General features: G+C 42.4%; 1 protein-coding gene across 7 annotated transcripts in view; it reads left to right on the top strand.

Moving 5' to 3' along the window:
* PTPRS (protein tyrosine phosphatase receptor type S) overlaps window positions 1–24,004 on the top strand; it is a 253,282-nt gene that overhangs the window by 180,912 nt on the left and 48,366 nt on the right. For 4 of the 7 annotated variants that reach the window (XM_032228406.1, XM_032228565.1, XM_032228491.1 and 1 more), the window contains 10 exons: window positions 805–922; window positions 8,661–9,251; window positions 10,003–10,100; window positions 11,700–11,962; window positions 12,776–12,869; window positions 14,151–14,366; window positions 16,096–16,253; window positions 17,002–17,013; window positions 17,580–17,692; window positions 22,987–23,034. In XM_032228406.1, the coding sequence (XP_032084297.1) occupies window positions 805–922; window positions 8,661–9,251; window positions 10,003–10,100; window positions 11,700–11,962; window positions 12,776–12,869; window positions 14,151–14,366; window positions 16,096–16,253; window positions 17,002–17,013; window positions 17,580–17,692; window positions 22,987–23,034 (1,711 nt within the window). The remainder of the gene's footprint in view (window positions 1–804; window positions 923–8,660; window positions 9,252–10,002; window positions 10,101–11,699; window positions 11,963–12,775; window positions 12,870–14,150; window positions 14,367–16,095; window positions 16,254–17,001; window positions 17,014–17,579; window positions 17,693–22,986; window positions 23,035–24,004) is intronic. The other 3 variants (XM_032228699.1, XM_032228855.1, XM_032228778.1) reach the window with 1 other exon arrangement.

The following is a 24,004-nucleotide window of genomic DNA, read 5'->3' on the forward strand; positions in this document are numbered from 1 at the left end:
AATTTTCTGACAGTGAGATCATTCAACCCATGAAACAGAAGTTGTCTTTGGAGGTTGTGGGAGCTTCATCACTGGAGGCTTCCAAGGAGAGATTGGACTGCCATCTGTCAGAAACGGTGCAGGGTCTTCTGCCTAAGCAGGGGGTTGGACTAGAAGACCTCCAAGGTCCCTTCCAACTCTGCTATTGTATTATATTGTATTGTATTGTATGATGGCAGTGTTTCAGTAATTTGAGGGGCTTCAGGGAAAAGAAGGGTCCTGAAAGTGAGAACAATCACTCACTGGAACAACTTGCCACCAGAAGTTGTGGGTGCTCCTCAAGAAGAGATTGGAGAGCCATTTGTCTGGAATGGTCTCCTGCTTCAGCAGGGGGGGTTGGACTAGAAGGCCTCCCAGGCCCCTTCCAACTTTGTTATTCTACGGTCCATTTAGTTGAGAACAGTGATGTGTTTTTTTTTTCCCTTTGGGGTTCTGCCCTTTTGAGGAATTCACAAAAACCCCGTTGACAAGGCCATTTTCTGTGATGACGCGGGAGAATGGAGACCACCTTATTCAAAGCTTCCGGTTTAAAATGCGGGATTGATTTCATTGCCAGGTGTGGGTTTGGTATGGAGAATGTGTGGTTTCCTCCCCATCCATCCCTGTTTCCTTGTGATGTGATGTGATGTGACGTGGGTTGCTTTTGTGCTGTATCCTGCATGCTGGACCCTGGTTATTTTCCCAAGGAAGGAAAAGAAAGAAAGAAAGAAAGAAAGGGAAGGAGGGAAGTCTTTTTTGTTTTAATTCTTTGCTTTCATTCCTCAGGAAATGGTCATCTCTGGACTTCAGCCAGAGACCACCTACTCGGTCACAGTGGCTGCCTACACCATGAAAGGGGATGGGGCCCGAAGCAAGCCGAAACAGGTCATGACCAAGGGAGCAGGTGAGCGTCCCAGAAGGATGGGTCTTGTTAACCACCTCTATAGGATCCTTGTCCTATAGAGGAGTGATAGAGGGGGAGGGGAAATAGGGTAGAGGGGAATGTTGGAGGGAAGAAGGAAAGTTGGAGGGGGGCGAAAGAAAGGGTGTATGGAGGGTCGAAGTGGTATATTGGGTTTGTATTTTGGGGGGTATTGTTGACAAGAGGGATGGCTGTGTTTATTGTTCAATGTTATATGGCCCCGGTTATGCACAGTATATATGTGACTGTACGAAATGAAATGAAAATAAAACATATTTACATGAGGATCCTTGTCTAAAGATTAGTCCTCGATGTACGACCAGTCACTTTTCAAAGTTACAACAGAACTACCTCTAAGCTACTTACGACGCAGTCAGGGCTCTCCGCAATCACATGACTGAACTTCGGCTGCTCAACAGCACAATCCCGTCCCCTCCCAATGGCCATTGGCGGCCTCTCGTGCTGATATGACTACATTTTACAACAGTTTTGTCAAAACCCGTCCCTTACGTCCGTGGCATTCGCACTTAATGATTGCCGCCTTTGCCTAAAAATAAAATGTTGTAAATTCGGGTTGGTTGCGTGACTAACATGTATTATGACCATCATGACTTAGGACTGTAATAGCTAGGCTCTGTTGCGGTCTTATAGCAATAACAATAGCAATTAGACTTATATACCGCTTCATAGGGCTTTCAGCCCTCTCTAAGCGGTTTACAGAGTCAGCATATCGCCCCCAACAACAATCCGGGTCCTCATTTTACCCACCTCGGAAGGATGGAAGGCTGAGTCAACCCTGAGCCGGTGAGATTTGAACAGCCGAACTGCAGAACTGCAGTCAGCTGAAGTAGCCTGCAGTGCTGCATTTAACCACTGCGCCACCTCGGGTCGAGGACTACCTGTATAGTGAGAAGATTGAAAATCTTTGAAAATTAGAACTTCGCAGTTGGTGGGAGAGATCAAATAACAGTTTTCAGATGTTTCTCTTGGTCTTCAGAGATAGCTCTTATACCCCAAAAATATTCCTTTTCTTCTCTCTTCGTTCTTTTCTCTGTTTCCGCTTTTCTTTTCTTTTTGACGAATGCACGGCTGTGATAACTAAATTGCGAAGTGTTTTGGGTGTGTACACTGATTTTGTGTGTGTGTGTGTCTTTAAATATATTATACAGGTGGTCCTCAATTTACAACCCCAACTGAGCTCCAAATTTCCGTTGCTAAACGTGACATTTGTTAAGTGACTTTTACCCCATTTTATGACTTTTCTTGCCACCGTTGTTAAGGGAATCATTTGCAGTTCTTAAGTTAGTTGTCCGATTGTTACGTGACTCTGGCTTCCTCATTGACTTAGCTTGTCAGAAGGTCGCAAAAGGGGATTACGTGATCCTGGGAAACTGCAACCGTCATAAATGCGAGTCAGTTGCCAAGCATCTGAATTTTCATCATGTGACCATGGGGATGCTACGACGGTCGTATGTGTGAAAAACGGTCTTAAGCCCCTTTTTTCAGTGCTGCTATAACTTCAAACAGTCACTAAATGAAACTGTTGTAAGTTGAGGCAACCTGTATGCACAGCCTCCAAGTTAATATTCCTATATCAGGTATATTACATTTTCTCTACACGTTGACATACTCTATTAGTTTTTATTTGTCCTTTTATTTTTATGGTTTGTTTCCAGAAATCGTCTTCTCACTGTATCTAGAAATGGTATGAAATGGGGAATTGAATTATTTTTACAAAATTATATTACATTTAATAACTATCCATCTAAGCTCACTATGTTATTGTCTTCGGCATACATCTGGATTGATGCAGAGGTAGCCGTTTGCCTGTAATTAATTTAAGATGGTGAGCAAGTAGTTTAGTATAGAATTTATAGTCTGCCTTAAGTAATGAAATAGAAGCTTGGCAGGACAGATTGATAACATGAAGATTAAATATATATTTCTGTAGAATTCTCCAGACAGCTCAGTCAAGGACTGGCTGTACTCACCCACGTAAAATCATCTGCGGCAGGGTGTCAGTGACAAAATCATAATGTTATTTAGTTTGGGTCATGAAACATCTGCAAAAAAACAACCAAGCTCAGAGAGCACCAAGGACCATACAATCCTCCTCCTCCTCCTCCTCCTCCTCCTCCTCCTCCTCCCCCCCACTCCCTTTTAGCACTGATGATGTTAGCTAGTTGGGTAATGAGACATTTGCAAGAGAACAACCAAGCTCAGAGGGCACCAAGGACCATACAATCATCCTTCTCCTCCCCCCCCCACTCCCTTCTAGAACTGATGATGTTAGCTAGTTGGGTCATGAAACGTCTGCAAGAAAACAACCAAACTCAGAGAACACCAAGGACCCCACAGTCCTTTTCTTTCTCCTCCTCCTCTTCCTCCTCCCTCCTCCTCCTCCTCTCCCTCCTCCTCCTCCTCTTCTTTCTTCTTTCTTCATTTTTCCTCCTCCGCCTCCTCCTCTTCTCCCCCCTCCTCTTCTTCCTCCTCCTCTTCTTCCTCTTCCTTCTCCTCCTCTTCTTCTTCCTCCTCCTCCTCTTTTTCTTCCTCCTCCTCCTCCTTCCCCACTCCCTTCTAGCACTGATGATGTTAGCTAGTTGGGTAATGAGACATTTGCAAGAGAACAACCAAGCTCAGAGGGCACCAAGGACCACACAATCCTCCTCCTCCTCCTCCACTCCCTTTTAGCACTGATGATGTTAGCTAGTTGGGTCATGAAACGTCTGCAAGAAAACAACCAAGCTCAGAGAGCACCAAGGATCACACATTCCATTTCTTTCCTTCTCCTCCTCCTCCTCCTCCTCCTCCTCCTCCTCTTCCTCCTCCTCCTCCTCCTCCTCCTCTCCACAAACCCCACTCCCTCTAGCACTGATGATGTTACCTAGTTTGGATCATGAAATGTCTGCAAGAAAACAACCAAGCTCAGAGAGCACCAAGGACCCCCTCATATCAATCCTAAGCTACAAAAATTCTCTTTTATTGATTGCATACTCCGCTTGGACAAAAATGGGCCTGGAGCTTTGATCATCTGCTTCCGTTCCCTTTTTTGACATCAGTCCCCATAAATCCCCCTTATTTCCATCTTCTCCCTTTCCCCCCCTCCAAAGCAGGGGATATGAAATAGTCAGCAAAAACCTTTGATGTGGCCAATATTCGTGAGCGTTACTTTTCATAACATTAACTTTTATCAATATTAAACCATTTGTGGAAGTAGTCTTTTTTTAAAAAAAACAATTTCACGAGGCATCAATAGAAGCAACGCAGAGCGACAGCCTTTTCAGGCAGATCAGCAATTAGCTAAATGCTCGATGCCTTTCTTCTTCCAAATGATAATTTTTAATTATTAGTTCCCAATGTTTCAGGTAATGTGTTTTTCTCCCCCTGAAATCTTTGTAGTGGGTCACTGATCACTGGGCTTCTCTTCCACCGCTAAAACGTGTTTGAAGAAGATAATTAATTCATGTACTGGCTGTTTTCCCCATTGGGACTCAGCGCAATTTATTAGATAAAAGCAAGATAAAGGCAAGGGTGAGATTCAAAAAATTTAGCAACCATTTCTCTGCCCGGGTGCTTGGTGGCCGTGGCCTACTCTGTACCACGGAAGGGGGGCATTTTCATCAGTGGTGGGATTCAAATAATTTAACAACCGGTTCTCTGCCCTAACGACCATCTGGGTAGGTGTGGCTCGGTGGTCATGTGACTGGGTGGACGTGGCCAACTCAACATCACTCAGGTCAATGGACGCTTCGCCTTAGCTGTTACAATGTCATAAGGGTTAACTGGAGAGGCAGTTTCTGTAAGCAGGGCAATAAAGATTAGGCTAGAAACCACACCAGAATGTTTCCTTCCTGCCTTCCTTACAGGATTAGCCCTGTAAAGTGGGGGGAAAAAACAAAAGGAGATTTCTTCCAACAATCGGTTCTCTGAACTACTTAGAAAGTTACCAACCGGTTCTCCCGGATAGGTGTGAACTGGCTGAATCTCACCACTGATTTTCATCCTCCCAAGGCTCCGGAGGCTTACCTTGAGCCTCCAGGAGGGCAAAATGGACCTCCCCCCAGGGTTCAGAGGCCGGAAACGGGCCCGTTTCCAGACTTCCGAAACTTCTGGGAGGCCAGTTTTTGCCCTCCCACAGCCTGCGGGCACTTATCTGGCATCCAAACTGGACTGCGTGGAGACTCCTGGGAGGGGTGGGGTGGGCATGGCCAGCCAGTCCTTGTAAGTACCAGTTCGGCGAACTAGATGTAAAATTAGCATCCTGTTCAATCGAACCAGTCCAAACCGGCTGGATCCCACTGCTGAATACAGGCAGTCCTTGATTGGAAGGATGCTTTCTTTTCACAGATGAAAAGAAGCTCTGGAGTTTCCTCTCTCAAACTGGGGGATGCTTGCCACAGTAGTTCTCAATCCCGACAACTTTAAAATATGTGGACTTCAATTCCCAGAATTCCCCAGCCGGCTGGTGAATTCTGGGAGTGGAAGTCCAAGAATTCTAATCCTGCCTTAGGCATGAAAGCAAACTGGGTGACTTTGGGTCCGTCCACCCCCCCTCTCTCTCAGCCCAGCCCACCTCACAGGGTTGTTGTGGAGGAGGAGGAATTATGTCCAGATAGTCCTCAACTTATGACCACGGTTGAGCCCCAAATTGATGTTGCTAAGCGAGACAGCTGTTAAGTGAATTTTGTCCCCTTGTGCGACCTTTCTTGCCACCGTTGTTAAGTGAATTTGGTTTCCCCATTGATTTTGCTCATCAGGAGGTCGCAAAAGGGGAATCACTTGATCCCGGGATACTGCGACCGTCATAAATATGTACCAGTTGCCAAGCATCTGAAGTTTGATTACGTGACCATGAAGATGGGCGTTAAGTGTGAAAAATGGTCATAAGTCCCTTTTTTTGGTTCTGTTGCAACTTCGAATGGTCACTAAATGAACTGTTGCAAGTGAAGGACTACCTGTATGTTCGTCGCCTTGAGTTACTTATAAACAGTAATAAAAGTGGGCTAGAAATCTAATAAATAAATAACTACACCATAAAATCGCCAAGGTTGGGGATTACCAATGTGAAAGGACCACCTGTCCGAACAGGTGATAAGCACCTGTACTCCTGCTTCCCCCTCCCTCTCTTGGCCCTCCCCCCCATCGTCAAGACAACCCAGCTACCAATCCAACGGAAGCAGCCAAACCGCAGCAGCCAATCAAAGGATCGATTGGCAGGAGGCATTGGGCAGGAGGCAAGATGAGGGGGAAGACAAGATGGCTGCCTGAGGACTCGGCCACCACAGCCATTTTGAAGAGGAAGCTAAATAAAGAGAGCCAAACACAAGGAGTCAAATAAAAGAGGCAGATTGAAAGATAGACTGCCCCGTTGAGGAGAGGCCACAGAAAGGAGTCAGCAGCTGAAAAAACTGGGGAGAAAGAGCCATTTTATCCCTTCCCTCAGAGTGGCATGAGGGAAAAAAACTCCTAGCTATTTCTCTTAAGAGACTGTAAAAATAAGGAGGGGTGGGGGAGGAGAAGGATAAAGAATCCCAGGAATGAATAAACTGAAAAGATGGGGAAATAGAGCAAATTTTAGATGTGAACAGAATAAAAAACAGAAACTTAAAAACACTTAATGAATTACAGGTAGCCCCCGACTTACAACGGCACGGAAAAAAGTGATTTATGAACATTTTTCACAGTTATAACTGTTGCAGCATCTCCACGATCAAAATTCGGACCCTTGGCAATTGGTTCACATTTATGACGGTTGTCGTGTCCCAGGGACATGTGATCGCCTTTTGCACCTCCTGACAAGCAAAGTCAATGGGGGAGGCTGGATTTGCTTAATGACCCTATGATTCACTTAACAACTGTGGTGATTCAATTAACAACTCTGGCAAAGAAAGCTCATAAAATGGGGCCAATCGCACTTAACCACTGTCTTGCTTAGCAACAGAAATGTTGGGCCCCAATTGTGGTCATAAATTGAGGACTATCTGTAAAAGTCCGATTGAGCTCTGTAGGAAAAATGATATCGCTTCAGAGAGAATGACTATAAAGATAGAGAAAGATTAATACTACTGACAGGGAGAAATCAGCCATAAAGTAACATATTAGCAATACAACATAGAAAGAGATGAAATTATAGTGAAATTAGACTAAAGAAAATATTGTAGATAAAGAGCTTAAAGGAAATAGTTAAAATTGATTGCTTTTGTACTGTCAAGTTGGTATCAACTCTTGGATTGGCCACATAGATAGATTTTCTCCTACTTTTCAACCATTGCTTCTATAACAGAATAACAGAGATGGAAGGGGCCTTAGAGGTCTTCTAGTCCAATCCCCTGCTCAAGCAGGAGCCCATTCTGGACAAATAGCTATCCAGACTCTTCTTAAAAATCTCCAGTGATGGAGCACTCACCACTTCTGGAAGCAAGTTGTTTCACTGATTAATTGTTCTAACTGTCAGGGAATTTCTCCTTAGTTCTAGCTTGCTTCTCTCCTTGATTAGTTTCCACCCATTGCTTCTTGTCCTGCCTTCAGGTGCTTTGGAGAATATGTCGATCCTCCTTATTTCTGTGACAATCTTTCAAAGATTGGAACACAGTTCTCGTGTCACCCCTGGTCCTTCTCTTGGATCTGAACAAATCCAAATCCTGCAACTGTTCTTTGTATGTTTTAGCTTCCAACCCTCCTGATCATCTTTGTTGCTTTTCTCTGAACTCTTTTCAGAGTTGCAATGTCTTTTTTATGTCGTGGTGACCAAAAATGGATGAGTCCATCCACTTCGTTGCTGGTTGTCATCTTCTCTCTCCATCCATCTTTCCCAGCATCAGAACTAGATCTTTAAGTTGTTTGATTGGTTGTGTGCCATCAAATCAGAATTGACTTTGAGCGACCATGTGGATTTTCTCCAGGATCTGTCCCCAACCTAGCCTCTCAAGTCTTCCAACAAAGCACCCGTCATTCTGTTCATCTCCCTTGATGCTGGTCCTCTTTCTCCCCACCCCCCATCTTTCCCAGTATTACAGGGTTCTCCAGAGAGCCACATATCCAAAGTAGGCTGGAGTTAAAATAAAAACATGCTTTATTATTAAAATTATTCATTTGTACACTAGTCTTCAACTTGATTTTGTCTAATTGTGCATTTCTTTTATTCATTTTCTGTAAAATAAAAGACTTTCCCTAGTCACTGGGGCGGGGGAGGGGGGAATTTAAAAAAATAAAACCAATCAATAGTCCAAATTTCCAGTCCTTTGTATCTATTGAGTCTAGGTCGCAATCTAAGCAGGTTACTCAGCCTTGAAATCAGGAGGCTATTAAGTACAAAGCAATTAATCTCATTTGTTTTAATTAAAAGTTCAAAAGTTGAAATCCAAAAAGGGGGGAAAAGGAAAGGAAAGGAAAAAAGAGAAAGAAAGAAAGAAAGAAAGAAAGAGAATCAGAGGGTATCTTGGAAGCATCTTTTCCTACTCACATATTTTATTTGAAGGCAGAAGCTTTCTATCGTTTTTGAATAAATTCTGTGTGCCAGAAATCTGCTCCCAAATGCCTCCTGATTTTGGGCCCACATTGACTAACACAACTCTCCTAAACCCTAATATTGTATATCCTTGCAGCAGACAAAAATGTAGTTTGCAATATATTTGAAGTATAATCTGTGATAAAACATTTTTTTTTTACCGTACTAGTAGTCTGCTTTCCATCGCAAACTGATTTTCTCTTTGTTTTCTAGTCCCAGGGAAACCGATCCTGTCCGTGTATCCCACCCATGAAAACTCTCTCCTGGTCAAATGGGAACCCCCTGTGGAAGCCGAAAGCCAAGTGCTGGGTTACCGCCTCCAGTTCGGCCGCAAAGATGTCGACCCGCTGGCCACTCTGGAGTTTGCCACCCAGGAGGACAAATATACCGCCACCCATGTTCACAAAGGTGCCACGTACGTCTTCAAGCTGGCCGTGAAGAGCCGGGCTGGCTTTGGGGAGGAAGCGTTGCAAGAAATTACCATCCCAGAAGATGTGCCGAAGGGTTACCCTCAAATTCTAGAGGCGAGCAACATCACCTCCAGATCGGTCCAGGTCAAGTGGATGCCCCCTGTCTTAGCCGAGAGGAATGGTGTCATCGTCAAGTACACCGTAGCCTACCGAGAGGCCACCTCTTCGGGAAACCCCCAGGAGAAAGATCTCCCACCCTCTCCAGAAAACTCATACATCCTGAACGGTCTCAAGCCCAACACCGCTTACGATGTTAAAATCCGAGCACATACCAGTAAAGGTCCAGGGCCGTACAGCCCGACTGTTCAATATCGGACGGTCCTTCTGGATCAAGGTAGGACTTGCCAGTTTCTGCCCCAAGGGTCTCTCTCTGAATCCTGGGAGGCAGAGAAGCCAAAACCTAAACCAAAAACAGCTGTAGTCCTAAACTCCTCGCCGGCTTGAAGATGGCGTGTGAGTACCGTTAAAAAAAACCAATGCAGGCTTTTAAAAACAATTAATCATAACAAGGCAGGTGGTTTCCCTTTGCCTTCGGCAGGTAAGTCTTTTTTTCCTTTTTCTGCTAAAGTCCAGTCCAGGCAGCCTCTTGATTGACAGCTGGGCGGAGCAGTTGCCATCACAGGTGGGCGGAGTTTTTTCTTCAGCTTTTGCCCCCTCCCTCTCTTTGATCTCTTTTTTTCTTTCTTTTCTTTATTATTATTACTATTATTATTATCATTTTGCAAGCTGGTGAAAGGAGAAAAATACACCTATGCAAACCAATTTTTAAAATAACAAAGTTGCACGATTCCATGCACACCTTCTGTCCTCAGCAGCCAAACAGGAGAATTTGTAGTTGGTTTTCATTGCACTGGGATGCTGTAAGGACCCTGGGATCATAATAATTTTTTTTTTTTTTTTTTGGTAACGTAACAGGGTATGGATAAGAGTTTTCACGAGGCACAAATGGCCAGAGGTAACTTTGGGGGACTGGAGTAGCACCTAGTGTGTAAAAAACGTGTCTCCGTTAATGAAATTCCAAATTCTGCCATTTTCACTCCAAATCATCTGCTCCGCCCTTCGCTGATTATTTTTCTTCCCCGCAGTTTTTCCCAAAAACTTCAGAGTGAAAATGATCACCAAGACATCGGTCCTTCTGGGCTGGGAGTTTCCTGAAAATTACAACTCCCCTATTTCATACAAGGTAAATGTTTTATATCAGCGTCTGCTAGAAATCCTTGAAAAGGTGGATCCTGCATCTTTTGTGCAACAGAGGCTAGTTGATCACTAGCCAAATTGCCTCCATTGTACAAAAAGGATCCCCTTTTGTGTCATTTGTGCTGGGATGTCATGACATGCAACCTACTTTTGTCATCACCCTTGTTTTGAAATGTTATTTGATCAAATCTATTCGTTTAGGACAAATTTTTGATTGAATAATTTTGATCAAATACATTTTTAGATATGCAGTATTTTGCTCAAAAATCTATCACCCTCTTCCCAAGCAACCTAGATCATTTTTAAACAAATTATCCCTTCAGAAATTACTCCTTTCTTCCTGCTTAATTGAAATCCGTTTAGCTAAATTAGGGAATTTGCTGCTATGCAGCATTGTAATGACAAAAAGATTTGGACAGCTGGAAAAAATCCACAGAGGCTGACATTCTCAATGGCTACTAGGCATAATAGGCATAAATGATTTGTAGGATTTCCCAAACTTGTCAATGAAAATAATGAAACACTGCTGTGGAACATAAATAGAACAATGCAGTGTGTCCAGATCCTATTTGTAGGGTTCCTAGATGCATCTGGTTGATTATTGTGGGAAACATGGCAACCCTCAACTTATAACCAAAATTGAGCCCAAAATTTCTGTTGCTAAGTGAGACAGTTGTTAAGTGAGTTTTGCCCCATTTTGCGACCTTTCTTGTCACAACCGTTAAGTGAATTCAATGCAGTTGTTAAGTTGTTAACAGGGTTGTAAAGTGAATATGGCTTCCCCATTGACTTTGCTTATCAGAAGATTGCAGAAGGGGATCACATGACCCCGGGACACTGCAACCGTCATGAATACCTACCAGTTGCCAAGTGTTCAAATTTTGATCATGTCACCCTGGGGAGGCTGCCACAGTCATGAGAAAAACGGTCATCAGTCACCTTTTTCAGTGACTGTAATTTTGAACGGCCACTAAACGTCCTGTTGTAAATAACAGGACAGAATAACAGAGTTGGAAGGAACCTTGGAGGTCTTCTAGTCCAACCCCCCTGCTCAGGCAGGAAACCATATACCATTTCAGACCAATGGTTGTCCAGTCTCTTCTTAAAGACCCCCAGTGTTGGAGCACCCACAACTTCTGGAGACAGGTTCTTCTGGAGGAGAAATTTCATGATAGTTAGAACAATTAATCAGTGGAACAGCTTACCTCCAGAAGTTGAGAATGTGCCAACACATTCTAGATGTGTTAAGAAGATGTGGGATAACCATTTGTCTGGAGTGGTATAGGGTTTCCTGCCTAGGGAAGGGGCTGGACTCGAAGACCTCCAAGGTCCCTTCCAACTCTGTTATTCTATTCTATTCAAGTTGTTCCATTGATTAATTGTTCTCATTCTCAGAAAATTTCTCCTTAGTTCTAGGTTGGATCTCTCCTTGATTAGTTTTCATCCATTGCTTCTTCTTCTCCTGCCTACCAGGACTACCTATAAGATGAAGGTTAACGTTGGTCTGGTATAGCAGGATTCTTTTAGGTTTCTTCCATGGTCCCAATTAAGTTTCTTACATGCCCCCTTCTTCCATTTCTCCCAGATCCGGCATGAGAACACCGGCCAAGAGATTGAGGTGGGTGGGAGTGCCACCAAGAAGCTCATCACCAACTTGAAGCCACAAACATCTTACCGATTTTCCCTCGTGGGCCAGAGAAGTGAGAAAGGAGATCTTCAACAGAAAGTGGTGGTGTCCACCGCAGCCAATATGCTGAGCAGAAAACCAGAGGTGTCTTACCGACACGAAATTGATGGCAACGTGATAGTGACTCTGCCAGATGTCAGGACTTCAGACCCCCCAGTTCAGTATGTATACATTGGGGGACCCTGTTGAGTCTGGCTACCTAGTTTATATTTCTCCCTTTCATCATTTGCATTTGACCTTTCCATATGAAGCAGGTCAATGTTCAGGAAGCTATCAAAGCATATGAACCATGAACCATTCAGTTATAAAACACAGAAAGAATCGTTTAGAGCTAGACCCAGGCATTTTCACTGTCTGCATCTTTTCCACCTGGGCCAGTTTTGTTGGGGTCTAGGACAACTTGCTGTAGCCAACTTGCCATGGCCAGCTTGCCACAAGACAACTCGCCCTGGGACAAGAGTTACACTAATATTGAAAAAATAGTGGAATAGAATCACAGAAGAAAGGCTGCAAAAAGAGGGACCAAATGAAATGTGAATGACAAAAATAACATAATGTTTTAATTATCTGAAATAATTGAATTTTGAATTGTCCCATGATGAGTTGTTCCATGGTGAGTTGGCCCTGGTGAGTTGGCTGTGGTAAACTGGCCATGGTGAATTTGGCTGTGGCAAGTTGTCCCATTTTGATTTTGCTGCCTGAACAACTTAAAACATGTTATTTATTGAAATAAAATGCCAGAGGAAACCTTTCTAGGATTAACTAGAAATCTTGTGGGAATTTTGTAAACTAGATCCCACAGTCACTGAGCTTGGAGGCAATTATTTTTCACCATTGGTGAGACAGGCCAATACATACTTCCTGCTTTGAGTCTTACCGCCGTTAATCACATTTCCCATTTAGATTAGCTCTTCTCCTTCATTGCCTCTTTCTTTTAATCTATTCTCTCCCCTGTTTCTTCCTTTGATTATCAGAGCGTATTACATTGTGGTGCTACCCTTGAAGAAAACTAAAAGTGGCCAATTCCAAAATCCATACAATAGTCCGGAAGAAATGGATTTAGAAGAGGTAAGTGGGGATTTGCCCATGAAAAAGTCCTAAGGGATTTCATCTTGTTTCATTTTTTAAACTTGTAATTTTCTTAGTAGATTCTGGGAATGCTATAGATGTTATACATACCGTATTTTTCGAAGTATAAGACGCACCTTTTTCCCTTCAAAAAAGAGGCTGAAAATCTGAGTGTGTCTTATACACTGAATACAGCATTTTTGGCCTCATGAAACTCCACCCCCTTCACCAAAATGGCCATGCATAGCCTTTAGGTGACTTTTAGAGCGCTCCTGGGGGCTGGGGAGGGCAGAAATGAGTGAAAAATGTACCGTTTTTTGCACATTTTTGTCCCCCCCAGCCCCCAAGAGCACTTTATAAGCCCCTAAAGGCTATGCATGCCCTTTTTTGACAAAAAACGGGCCCGTTTTCACAAAAAAACAGGCTTTTCCCCTCATTTTTGCCCCCAGCCCCCAGGAGCACTCTACAAGCCTCCTAAAGGCTATGCATGCCCTTTTTTTGACAAAAAGGGACCATTTTTGCAAAAAAAACGGGTTGTTTGGGGGAGGTCTGCAGAGTGCAAAAACTTTTTTTTTTAATTTGCGTCTTCAAAATCTTGGTGTGTCTTATACTCCGATAAATACAGTATATCTTCAGGGAGGGGGGCATTTTACAATAAAGTCTACAGAGAGCCTTGTAATTAACAAACTAATCCATGGTGAGCTAGGTGGCATAACTGTTATTGGAACTGTAATGGGTTCAAAAGTTGTCATCTAAGTCAGGGGTCTCCAACTTTGGCAACTTTAAGACTTTAGCTTGTCTGTCTAAGGAATTCTGGGAGCTGAAGTCTACAAGTCTTAAAATTACCAAGATTGGGGGACCTCTGTTCTACGTTTGCAAATGTAAGATGACAGAAGTGGTCATCTAAAATTAAACAAATCACTTGCAGTTATAATGAGCCATGCCGCCGTTAAGTGAATCCAGTTTTCCTCATTGACTTTGCTTGTCAGAAGACAGCTGGGAAGATCGCAAATGATGATTACAAAGCCCCCAAGACGCTGTAACCATTATAAATGCATGCTGGTTGCCAAGCGTCCAAATTTTGATCCAGTGACCTTGGAGATGCTGCAGTGGTTGTAAGAGCAAGGTTTGGTTGTAAAGTCGTTTCCCCCCCACCCCCCAGTGCTTGTAAATTTGAATGGTTGCTAAATGAACGGTCGTAATTCAAGGACTGCTTTTATTTATTTATATCAATCCTCCTTCATCTCAGCTCACCTAGATATCCTCTTTCTCCTTTTCCAGCTAATTCAGCAGATCTCAAGGTTGCAACGGAGAAGCCTCCGCCATTCCCGTCAGCTGGATCCCCACAAAGCGTACATCGCAGCCCGTGTCCACGTCCTGCCCTCTATTTTCACCCTTGGGGATATGAAACGCTACGACAACTTCGAAAATAAAGCCCTGGAGGCCGGACAGAAATATGTCATTTTCATTTTGGCCGTTCTGCAGACCAATGAACCCGTGAGTTCCCTTTGCGTCTCTCATTCTTAGGACCCCTTTAAGAGCCTGAGTGGGTTAACATCAACCTCCTTTCACTGGAGATCAAAAACAAACAAGCTTCTTCTGGGTTTTTATCGCTTTTGTCTGAATGATATTAATTTACCGTGCTGCGAATAAAAACAGCCAAAAAATATTTTGAGGAGCAGCGGAAGCGAAAAGATGGTATAATTTCTTAGAATGAATATCTTACAAAGCATTGAAAGTCAATATCCGTAAAGCCCAAATGTAGAAAAGTAATAAGTAGCATAAAGTAAAAAAATAAAAATGACATGCATTGAAATTTCTCCAACACTGCAATAATAGAGCAAGAGCATAAAAGGCTAAATTAAATTTGAACAAGGCTGTCCTACCTACTGAGATCACACCACTCATTCGGGCAGGTCAATTAAAAATGTAGAAGCTGTATTTACTCAGCAGGCTAAATTTATTTAACATTAACCTTGTGGTTTGGGGGTTTTTTTCTTTATGCTTAGCATTTTGCCCAGGCCTAGCTGTTTTGTCTAATTATATGCATACTCAGAAATGGGTTAGTTTAATAACCAACAAGGGTGCGCAAAACTCGCCAGTTCAATGGTGAACTTGCCCCAGGAAATGCTTGCTGTATATGGAATGTTATGCCCAGAACCTCTTGAAAAAGTCCCGATTTAGAGGATTTCCTTTGGGAAACTCATAAATTGCACTGGGAGAATTGATTCTGGAGAATTGTGGAACCTTTCCTTCCCCAGTCAGTGAATTTTGCACATCTCAAGTGACTAATTTAAATCAGTTACAGGTAGTCTTCAACGTATGACCGCATTCAAGCCCAAAATTCATGTTGCTAAATGAAACATTTGTTAAGTGAGTTTGCCCCATTTTACGACCTTTCTTGCCACAATTGTTAAGTGAATCGCTGTAATTGTTAAATTGTCAAACTTTTGTTATGTGAATCTGGGTTCCCCTTGACTCTTGCTTGACAGAAGGTCGCAAAAGGGAATCAGGTGACCCCAGGACATTGAAACCGTCGTAAATATAAGTCACTTGCCAGGCATCTGAATTTCGATCATGTGACCATGGGGATGCTACAATGGTAATAGGAGTGAAAACTGGTCCCAAGTCACTTTTTGCGGTGCCATTGTAACTTTGAACGGTCACTAAATGAAAAGGTGTAAGTTGAGGACTACCTGCATTCTATACCTCAGTCACAATGACAGATTACAGTTTTTGACATGGGTTTTCACTCACGTTTGCTGATCTGAGTCAGAACTGTCAGTTTCACGTCTTTGCTTTCTACCCCTTATCTACCTTTCCCCAATGAGAAGACAAAGGGAAATAGCAATAGCACTTATATACCACTTCTCAGTGCTTTCCAGCCCTCGCTAAGTGGTTTACAGTCAGCCTATTGCCACACAACAATTTTGGGTCCTCATTTTACCCACCTCAGAAGGATGGAAGGGTCAACATTGAGCCTGGTGAGATTCGATCTGCCAAATTGCAGGCAGGCAACAGAAGTAGCCTGAAGTACTGCACTCTAACCACTATGCCACCACGGCTCCTCCTTTACAGCAGGGATGCGGAATTACGGTTCTTTTATGACTTGTGGACTTCAACTCCCAGAATTCCTGAGTCATCTATGCTCAGGAATTCATTCATAAAGGGGCCACAGTTCCCCACCTCTGCTTTACACGCTTGTTGTCTTTGATTTCTGTTTCAGATGTACGCTGCCAGTCCCTTCTCTGATCCCATCCAAATGGACAGCTCTGATCCCCAGCCCAAGATTGAAGGAGAGGAGGGGCTGATCTGGGTGATTGGACCGGTTTTAGCTGTAGTCTTTATTATCTGCATTGTTATTGCAATTCTCCTGTACAAGAAGTAAGTGGGAGTGTCCATTTCTTTGGTTTGTGAGGATCCTCTTCCTTGGGCTAGGCTATTCCTTTTTTTTCTTTTTAAAGCAGATTCTTTTTCCGTTGAAGGTCTGTGTCTCCTGGGGCAAGATAATCTAACCCTGAGACCCGGTTTGGTTAAGTGATTAAGCTACTGGCCAATCACCAGGAGACAGCAAGTTCTAGTTCAGCCTTAGCCATGAAAGCCAGTTGGGTGACTTTGGGCCAATCACCAAGAAACGTTGAGTTCTACTCGTGCCTTAGACATCATGGGTGACTTTGGCCAGGTCCATCTCTCAGTCCAGCCCACCTCACAGGGTTGTTGTTGGGGGGAATAGGCGCAGGAAGGCATATTTGGTATGTCTGCCACCTTAAGTTATTTATAAAAATAATAGGGATATATACAAACATATATATATATAACATACACATACACACACACACACACACACACACACACTTTTCCAACCTGGTGTGCTCCAAACATGATAGCTAAGGGGGGGGGAAGCAGAAGAGAGCTCTAACCCCAAACATCTGGAAGACATCTCATGGAGGACAATTGATGTTGACCAGAAATATACCTAGAAGGCTGAACTTCCAAAAGCGATCATCAGCTTTGAACTGGGAAGGTTCCTGAACAATTAGTAGGTTTAAGGATAACCAAGAATCTCCCAGCTACTGTCTTATATTGTGTCTTTTTGTTTTCCCCCACTCCCTTTTTGTGCGTCCCTGGACAGCAAGCCAGACAGGTAAGAATTTTGTTTGTTTGTTTAAATGCTTACTGTCTCTTTTGATGCAATTGAAAATCAGGAATACCTCTGAAAACTGGAGAAAACAAAGTCGAAGAGACAGGCCCTTTTAGCTTACTGGCCTATCACCGGCAATACAACTACAAATTAATTTTAATTCTGAAATAGACAGAGGACAATTAAAGATAAAGATAAATTGCCAGGAGGAGGCTGAAGTAGCTGATAGCACTCATTCTCATCTCTACTACAGAGCTTAACCTTGTGACTTCCCCATTTATGTGGGTCACCCGTTTTACGTCTCTATTACAATATTAAAGCGAGGACTATCTGTACTGAAAAGACTTAATTTTCTGGTGCCCAGCGCAGTTTTTAGCTTAATATATCATTCCTCCTGCTACCAGACGCCCAATGGTTATTCATTCAAAAAAGATCACACATATTTGTCTATAAAGTCGAGCGTCATTTGCCCAATTAAAACACTGCAGGTTCCAGCGGTGTGCTGGACTTGATCCCCTTCTCTTGACCCACCTACTTCTTTCCTGCCTCCTCCTGTTTTCTCCCTCCAGCAAACGCAAAGACTCCGAGCCCCGGATCAAGTGCTTACTGAATAATGCTGAGATCACCCCTCATCACCCCAAAGACCCTGTGGAGATGAGGCGCATCAACTTTCAGACGCCAGGTAACCAGCTTCATGCCACCCTCCCTCTTTTGCTAGATGGCTGCATGCTTCTGATACCACTCCATGCCCTGGCGAAGTTCTGTTCGCAAAGACACACGCATGTGTAATTGTATAACCGGTGCGGTATCGTTGGTATAATTCAGTTTCGAGATGATGTGCACTTTACGTTAACCAACCAACAGGCAAAACCTCAGCCCGTTTTATACAAGACGGGATTGAAAAAAATTTGAAATAGTTGGATGAGGCTTTTGGTGGGCAAATGGACCACCATAATTCATCATTATTCTCTTTATGCTGAATAAATTAGACTAGGTGGTGAAATCTGCACATTTTTTGTGACTTTGCTCAGCAGAATAGAAAGAATTTGCTTGGTAGAATAGAGAGAATTTAGCTTTGCTTAGCAGAGAGGAGCTTAGGTGATTAACTAATACATTGATTTAAAACAATGCCCGTTTCAATTCATTTAAAACGGTGGCCCTCTTAAAAAGCGTTTAACTCATTTTTAATGCAAGTAGACTTTTTTTTTAAAAAAAAATAACCCTGCAGCTGGAAAGGATTTTAGAAGAAGCTTTCTTACTTGCACACGGAAAAGGGGGAAATGCTTCTTATAATATTTTTTTCACCACAGGTAGTCCTCTATTTACGACCACAATTGAATCCAAAATTTCCACTGCTAAGCAAGGCAGCGGTGAAGTGAGTTTTGCTCCCATTCTACAATTTTTTTTGCTACAGTTGTAAAGGGAATCGCTGCAGTTGTTAAGTGAATCTTATGGTCATTAAGCGAATCCAGCGTCCTCCCCCCCCCAATGGACTTTGCTTGCCGGAAGCCAGCTGGGAAGGTCACAAATGGTGATCTCGTGACCCCAGGATGCTGAAACTGTCCGACATATATGCTGTGGCTGAGTGCCCGAATTTTGACCATGGGGACACTGCAACTGTGTGAAAAAACAGTCAAAGGTCACTTTTTTCTGTGCCAGTGTAACTTTGATGGTCACTAAATTAGTGGTTGTAAGTCGAGGACAATCTGTATAACATTTCACCAAACAGCTGTGGAGACCAATGGAGAAGCAGCATTTCCACTTTTGCATTGATGGAAGAGGAACTGCTTCTTTGTACACCTGCATAAAATAAATGTGATGTCCAGGATATTTCCAGTCAAATAGCTGGTCGCAGTTAGCAGTGTGTGGACAGGTGTCTTGGAAGAAGATGGGCAGTGTAGTTCCAGGCACAAATAGTTTAGGGCAGGGACTAGGGGAAAAAGAGGAAGATCCTAACATGCCAAGAGACAGCTGACTGGATTGGATTGGTTGGATAGGCTCCCCTGGATTTTATTGAAGGAAGGAGGGCAGAGAATCCAGCTTTGCTTTATTCAGCCTATGCAGTTGCCATTTTGTCCGAAACTGCAAATAACCCAGGTGTTCTCGTCTCATTTCTGGAGCACAGTGATTTTATTCTGGTTTCAAAACAAAGCCGCCTCCTGTTTTGGGACCCTGCCTTCCCTCTTTGCAAAGGAAGGGTTTCCTTCCTTCCTCTCTCGCTCTCTCCCTTTTTTCTATTCCATTCCATCTTCCCTCCTTTCCACTTTTGTCTATGTATCCTTCACCCTCCCTCCCTCTTTCCCTCCCTTTCTTCTGTTTCATTCCTTCTTTCCACCCTCTTTCTTCTATCTATATTTCCTTCCTTCCTTCCTTCCTTCCTTCCTGACAGGTGGAAATGTAAGCCAAGGCAATGCTAGAGGTTTATGGTTAGATGATAAAGCACAACATAACATAACCACAGTCAGCAAAACCATCATCCCACTGTAGTCCAGGTATCACCAGATCTTTTCCCAGAGCCTGGCATTCTTTCCCAAACTGATTCTTTTGACTCCTGGCAGCCTGACACAGCAGCTCATCCAGCTTGTGCCCAACGAGGCTGCAAACAATTCCTTTGTTTTGCTTTTCCACTCCCCAGCATGACAAAGGAAAGTCTGAGCTCCTTTGTCCTTCAAGACCGCAAATGCTGCAAGAGCATCTCTTTTGCAGCTGATCTATCCCTCTCTGAGGGGAAGTTATTCCACAGCCACTGCTTGCAAAACTGTGCCTTCCCTGTGCCAGTATAAAATGGAGCTTCTGGGATTTCACTCTCTTCTTTCCCCTTTTTTCCTCCCTTTCCTGCCCCTTCTATTTTTTAACGACATTTCTAGATTAGAGAACTGAGATTTAGAGACAAGGATGTTGGTCAGGGGCTATCTTGGAAGATGATTAATATTTGGTTTTGACTATTCATAGTGAGAGGTGAAATGCAGGAGCTGAGCTATAGATTTATTCACTTGTATTGTTTTAGGCACTTTGGATCACAAACAAATATTCACAGGGTGTGACCAAAACTCAGATGCCAGGAGAGAAGTAAAGGTATCACTTTTCTCTGGCCAAACTTAATAACCCAGTGCCCAAACATCTGGAACGAAGCACTATAAAGTTCATCTTTGCAAAAGACAATTCCACCTTCTTTACAGCAGGATTAGAATAATCATAAGTAAAGAATAACATTATTTTAATATTTCAAAAATATCATTTGGATGACTAAATCTTTTTTTAATCTGAACTAAATATCATTTAATAAATTTGATACAATCTGAGACTTTCAGTTTGTGAGCAGATGCTTTTTTGCTGTCCCAAATCTTATAATTGGACCTTAAATCCAAATGCTTAAAACTCCCAAGTTTCATGTATGAAGAAGGTCTCTAATATTGTTAAGTGGCAGTTGCTGGGGTCTAGTTATCATCCTTGATCAAGGTGATCTATTCTCTCCAAACTATTGTATCTCCCTTTTTTTTTTGCTTTATCTCTTTTAATCCTCTCTCTGGAGGTGGAGAGAAACATTCAAAATTTTCACTATGATTCAAGAAAATTGAAAAACTTTTGGCAATATATTCATATATTGGATTGCTTTGTTTCCCATCCTTCGACTGTTTTAACACCACCTTCTTCTCCCTTTCTTTTCTCCCTCCCTCCCTTCTCTACTTCCTTCCTTCCTTCCTCCTTTCCCTTCCTTCTTCCCTTACCCCTCCTCTCCTCCTCTCTATCTTCCTTCCCTCTTCCTCTCCTCTCCTCCCTTTCTCTCCCTCCCTCCCTTCTCTACTTTCTTCTTTCCTCGTCTCCTTTCTCTTCCTTCTTCCCTTACCTCTCCCCTACTTCTCTCGACCCCTTCCTACCCTCTCTCCTTTTCCCTTCCATCTTCCCCTCACCACTCTCTTCCTTCCCTCCTTTTCCTCTCATTTCCTCTGTTCCTTTCTTTTTCTATTGTTGCCGGTGTCTCTTCCAGCTCTTAATTTATATATTATCTAAATATATTCTTGATCAGTTGAGTCAGGGGGGAAATTACTTCTGTATTTTTCCCAGAGAGCCTACTGTATCTGGCTAGGTAAAAGGCAGGAACAGGTAGTCCTTGACTTACAACCACAATTGGCACCAACATTAGTTGTTAAGTGAGTCACACCTGATTTTACAACCTTTTTTGCCACAGTTGTTAAATGAATCCTTGTAGTTGTTAAGTGATCCTTTCTTCCTCCATTGACTTTACTTGTCAGAAGCTGACTGGGAAGGCTATAAATGGTGATGACATGACCCCGGTATGCTGCTGCAACCATTATAAATACATGCCAGTTGCCAAGTGTCAAAATTTTATCACATAACTGAGGGGATGCTGCAGTGATCTTAATTTCAAGAACCAGTTGTAAGTCACTTTTTTCAATGCCGTTGTAACTCCAGACAGTTGCAAAATGAAAGGTTGTAAGTCAAGAACTACCTGTATGTTTCCCTTCTCTCTCTTTCTGTTTAGAAAAATAGCCAAGATTTGTGGGTTGTTGTAAAAAAGCCACCCAGCTATGTAGCCCAGACTAAAGAAGAGTGATTTAAGCTCTGAATTTTGCAGTCCAAATTTCAAGACTGGAGGGAAAAAAGGAAGTGCAGTAGATTGGAAGGAAGCCTGGTGTTGTCGGGACGGCAGTTTTGTATTAGTTGTTGCACACAATGTCCAGATGTGCAGTCCCAAACACTACCTTTAAAGGTGTGTTAAGGATTTTTGTTTGTTTTTGATGTGGGTGAGAAGATTGAAGCAAGTCGGGGTATTAGCAAAAGGAATTCACAGATGTTAACTCCATCAATTTTATATTCTGAATTTCTTTAGCCACCTTGAATGCTAATGCAGAGAGAAAGTCAGGCTTTAGCAGTAAATAAGAATAAAGAAAGCAGCAGGAATTTTCATGACAAAGCAAAATGACTGCACAATAAAAAATCTTTTGGGGTCTTAAGAGATCGGATAAATCTAGGAATTTTGGAATAATGGTGAGAAGACAAGTCTTTATTACTATTTTTTAAAATTACAAAAAAATGGTAGCATCTTGCATGACTCTTAAAAACTGGTCCCAAGCATCATATGTTAAGGACTTTTACAGTACAATCCTATATGTATCTGTTGAAATTTCATTGAATTAATTGGAGCATATTCTCTTCCAAATAAAAATGGTGTTGCAATTTAGTGCTACTTCTGGAGCACAATAGAATCCACCATTTTTATTTGTATGTTTCATTTACGTTTCTTCCAAGTGTTTTTGATGTTTTCAGTAAATATTTGCATAACCTTTCTATTGGCTTTGTCTTTGTTTTGTTATTCTGTGAGAGTCTGGGTATTTTTTTTACATGCATACTTCTCACTTGCATACATATGTGGTAAACTGTGTACATATATATATATATAATACATATACATATATTCCTGTCTGTGTTTGTGCATAATATTCATATATGAAAATAAGGATACTCCATCAGCTTCTCTGTCTCAGAATGTGGGCATGAAGCGTACCTTTCTAAGGCAAATCTATCTTAAAAGTTTAAAAAAAATTAACACCTCAGCACATTCTGACTGTTGTGGGGGAGAAAGGCGAGAAGGATGGGGAAAGTGCCTTCCAAGGTTGTTTGCTCAATGTCTCTCTGTTTTAATAACCAGATATAAATACAAACATCCTCATGTTTATTAAAAAAGACCTGATACCATTGCGCTAGGAATGCATCAAGCACATAAAACATCAGCCTTAAAGAAAACAAGGAAACAAACATTTCCCGCATGCCGTCCTATTCCCAGAAAAAAAGGAGAAGAGAAAAAAAAGATCCTTTCATTTCCTCTTAAATTTTGTGTTGCCTTTTTTTGTTACTGTTGTTGGTTTTGGTTTTTTTTCTTGGTTGAGTAGCATTTCTTTTATACAAGTGTATATATATTTTTTGTTTTTCTTTTTGTTTTACTGTTTTCTGCAGATTCTGGCCTCAGCAGTCCTCTCAGTGACCCTGAGCTTGACCTTGAAAGTTAGTTCCTGTGTGTTTTCGTTCCTCTCTGTTTCATTGGTTGTATATTCCTTTTCCATCCACCCCTTGAAAAATTTGGCTTATCTTCTGTTGCTGTTCCCGCCCTGGCATTTTTGTTTTTCCCCCCTCTCTCACTCTCTTTCTTTCCTTCCTTCTCCGCGCCTCTCTGTCCTCTGCCATTCCCTGTCTGCGTCTTGCGCCATTTGTTTTGTCTAATTGTGCTTCCAGTTTTACAGTTTTCAAGCCAAAAGGCCTTTTGCAAAACAACCAGAGACAGATTTGTGTCTGAATCTTGGTGTGTGCTTATATATGTCTATTAAAATACTATTAAGTCCGGGCTCATACGATTAGAGGAACATTGATAGAATAATGTTTTCTTTTTATAAAGTAGTTCAGGGCTGGAACCAGTGGTGGGATTCAGCCAGTGCGCACCACTTCGGGAGAACCGGTTGTTAACTTTCTGAGCAGTTTGGTGAACTGGTTGTTGGGAGAAATCATTAGGGCAGAGAACCGGTTGTTAAATTATTTGAATCCCACCACTGGCTGGAACTACTAGGAAATTCAACCTTCATCTTTATCAGCATGTTAGACTTAGATTTTGGAAGCCACACCTACTTGCTAGCCTTCCCTTCCCTACTTATTTCATACACATTGGTTATGTTTACACAGCACTCTTTACCAAGACTGTTAAAGGTAGTAGTGGCATTCACACAATACTGACTTGTCTAATGTTAATCTTGGTTAGGTTTGTTTTTTGGTGTGTGTGTGTGTGTGTGTGTGTGTGTGTGTGTGTGTTTTAGCAAGTTGTGCAAAGCTAGCCTGTTTATGAAGTGTTTTTTATCAGGGCAACGTGGTCTACCCAAATATGGGACAGAGCATACCGCTTCCAGGAAGGGTATGGCTAGCTGACAAGAGCTAAATAGCTTGAAATAGATCTATACTAATCTCCCTTTATTTCTTTGTCGGTAAA

Source organism: Thamnophis elegans, chromosome 1, assembly GCF_009769535.1.
Source record: "Thamnophis elegans isolate rThaEle1 chromosome 1, rThaEle1.pri, whole genome shotgun sequence".
Lineage (NCBI taxonomy): Eukaryota > Metazoa > Chordata > Lepidosauria > Squamata > Colubridae > Thamnophis > Thamnophis elegans.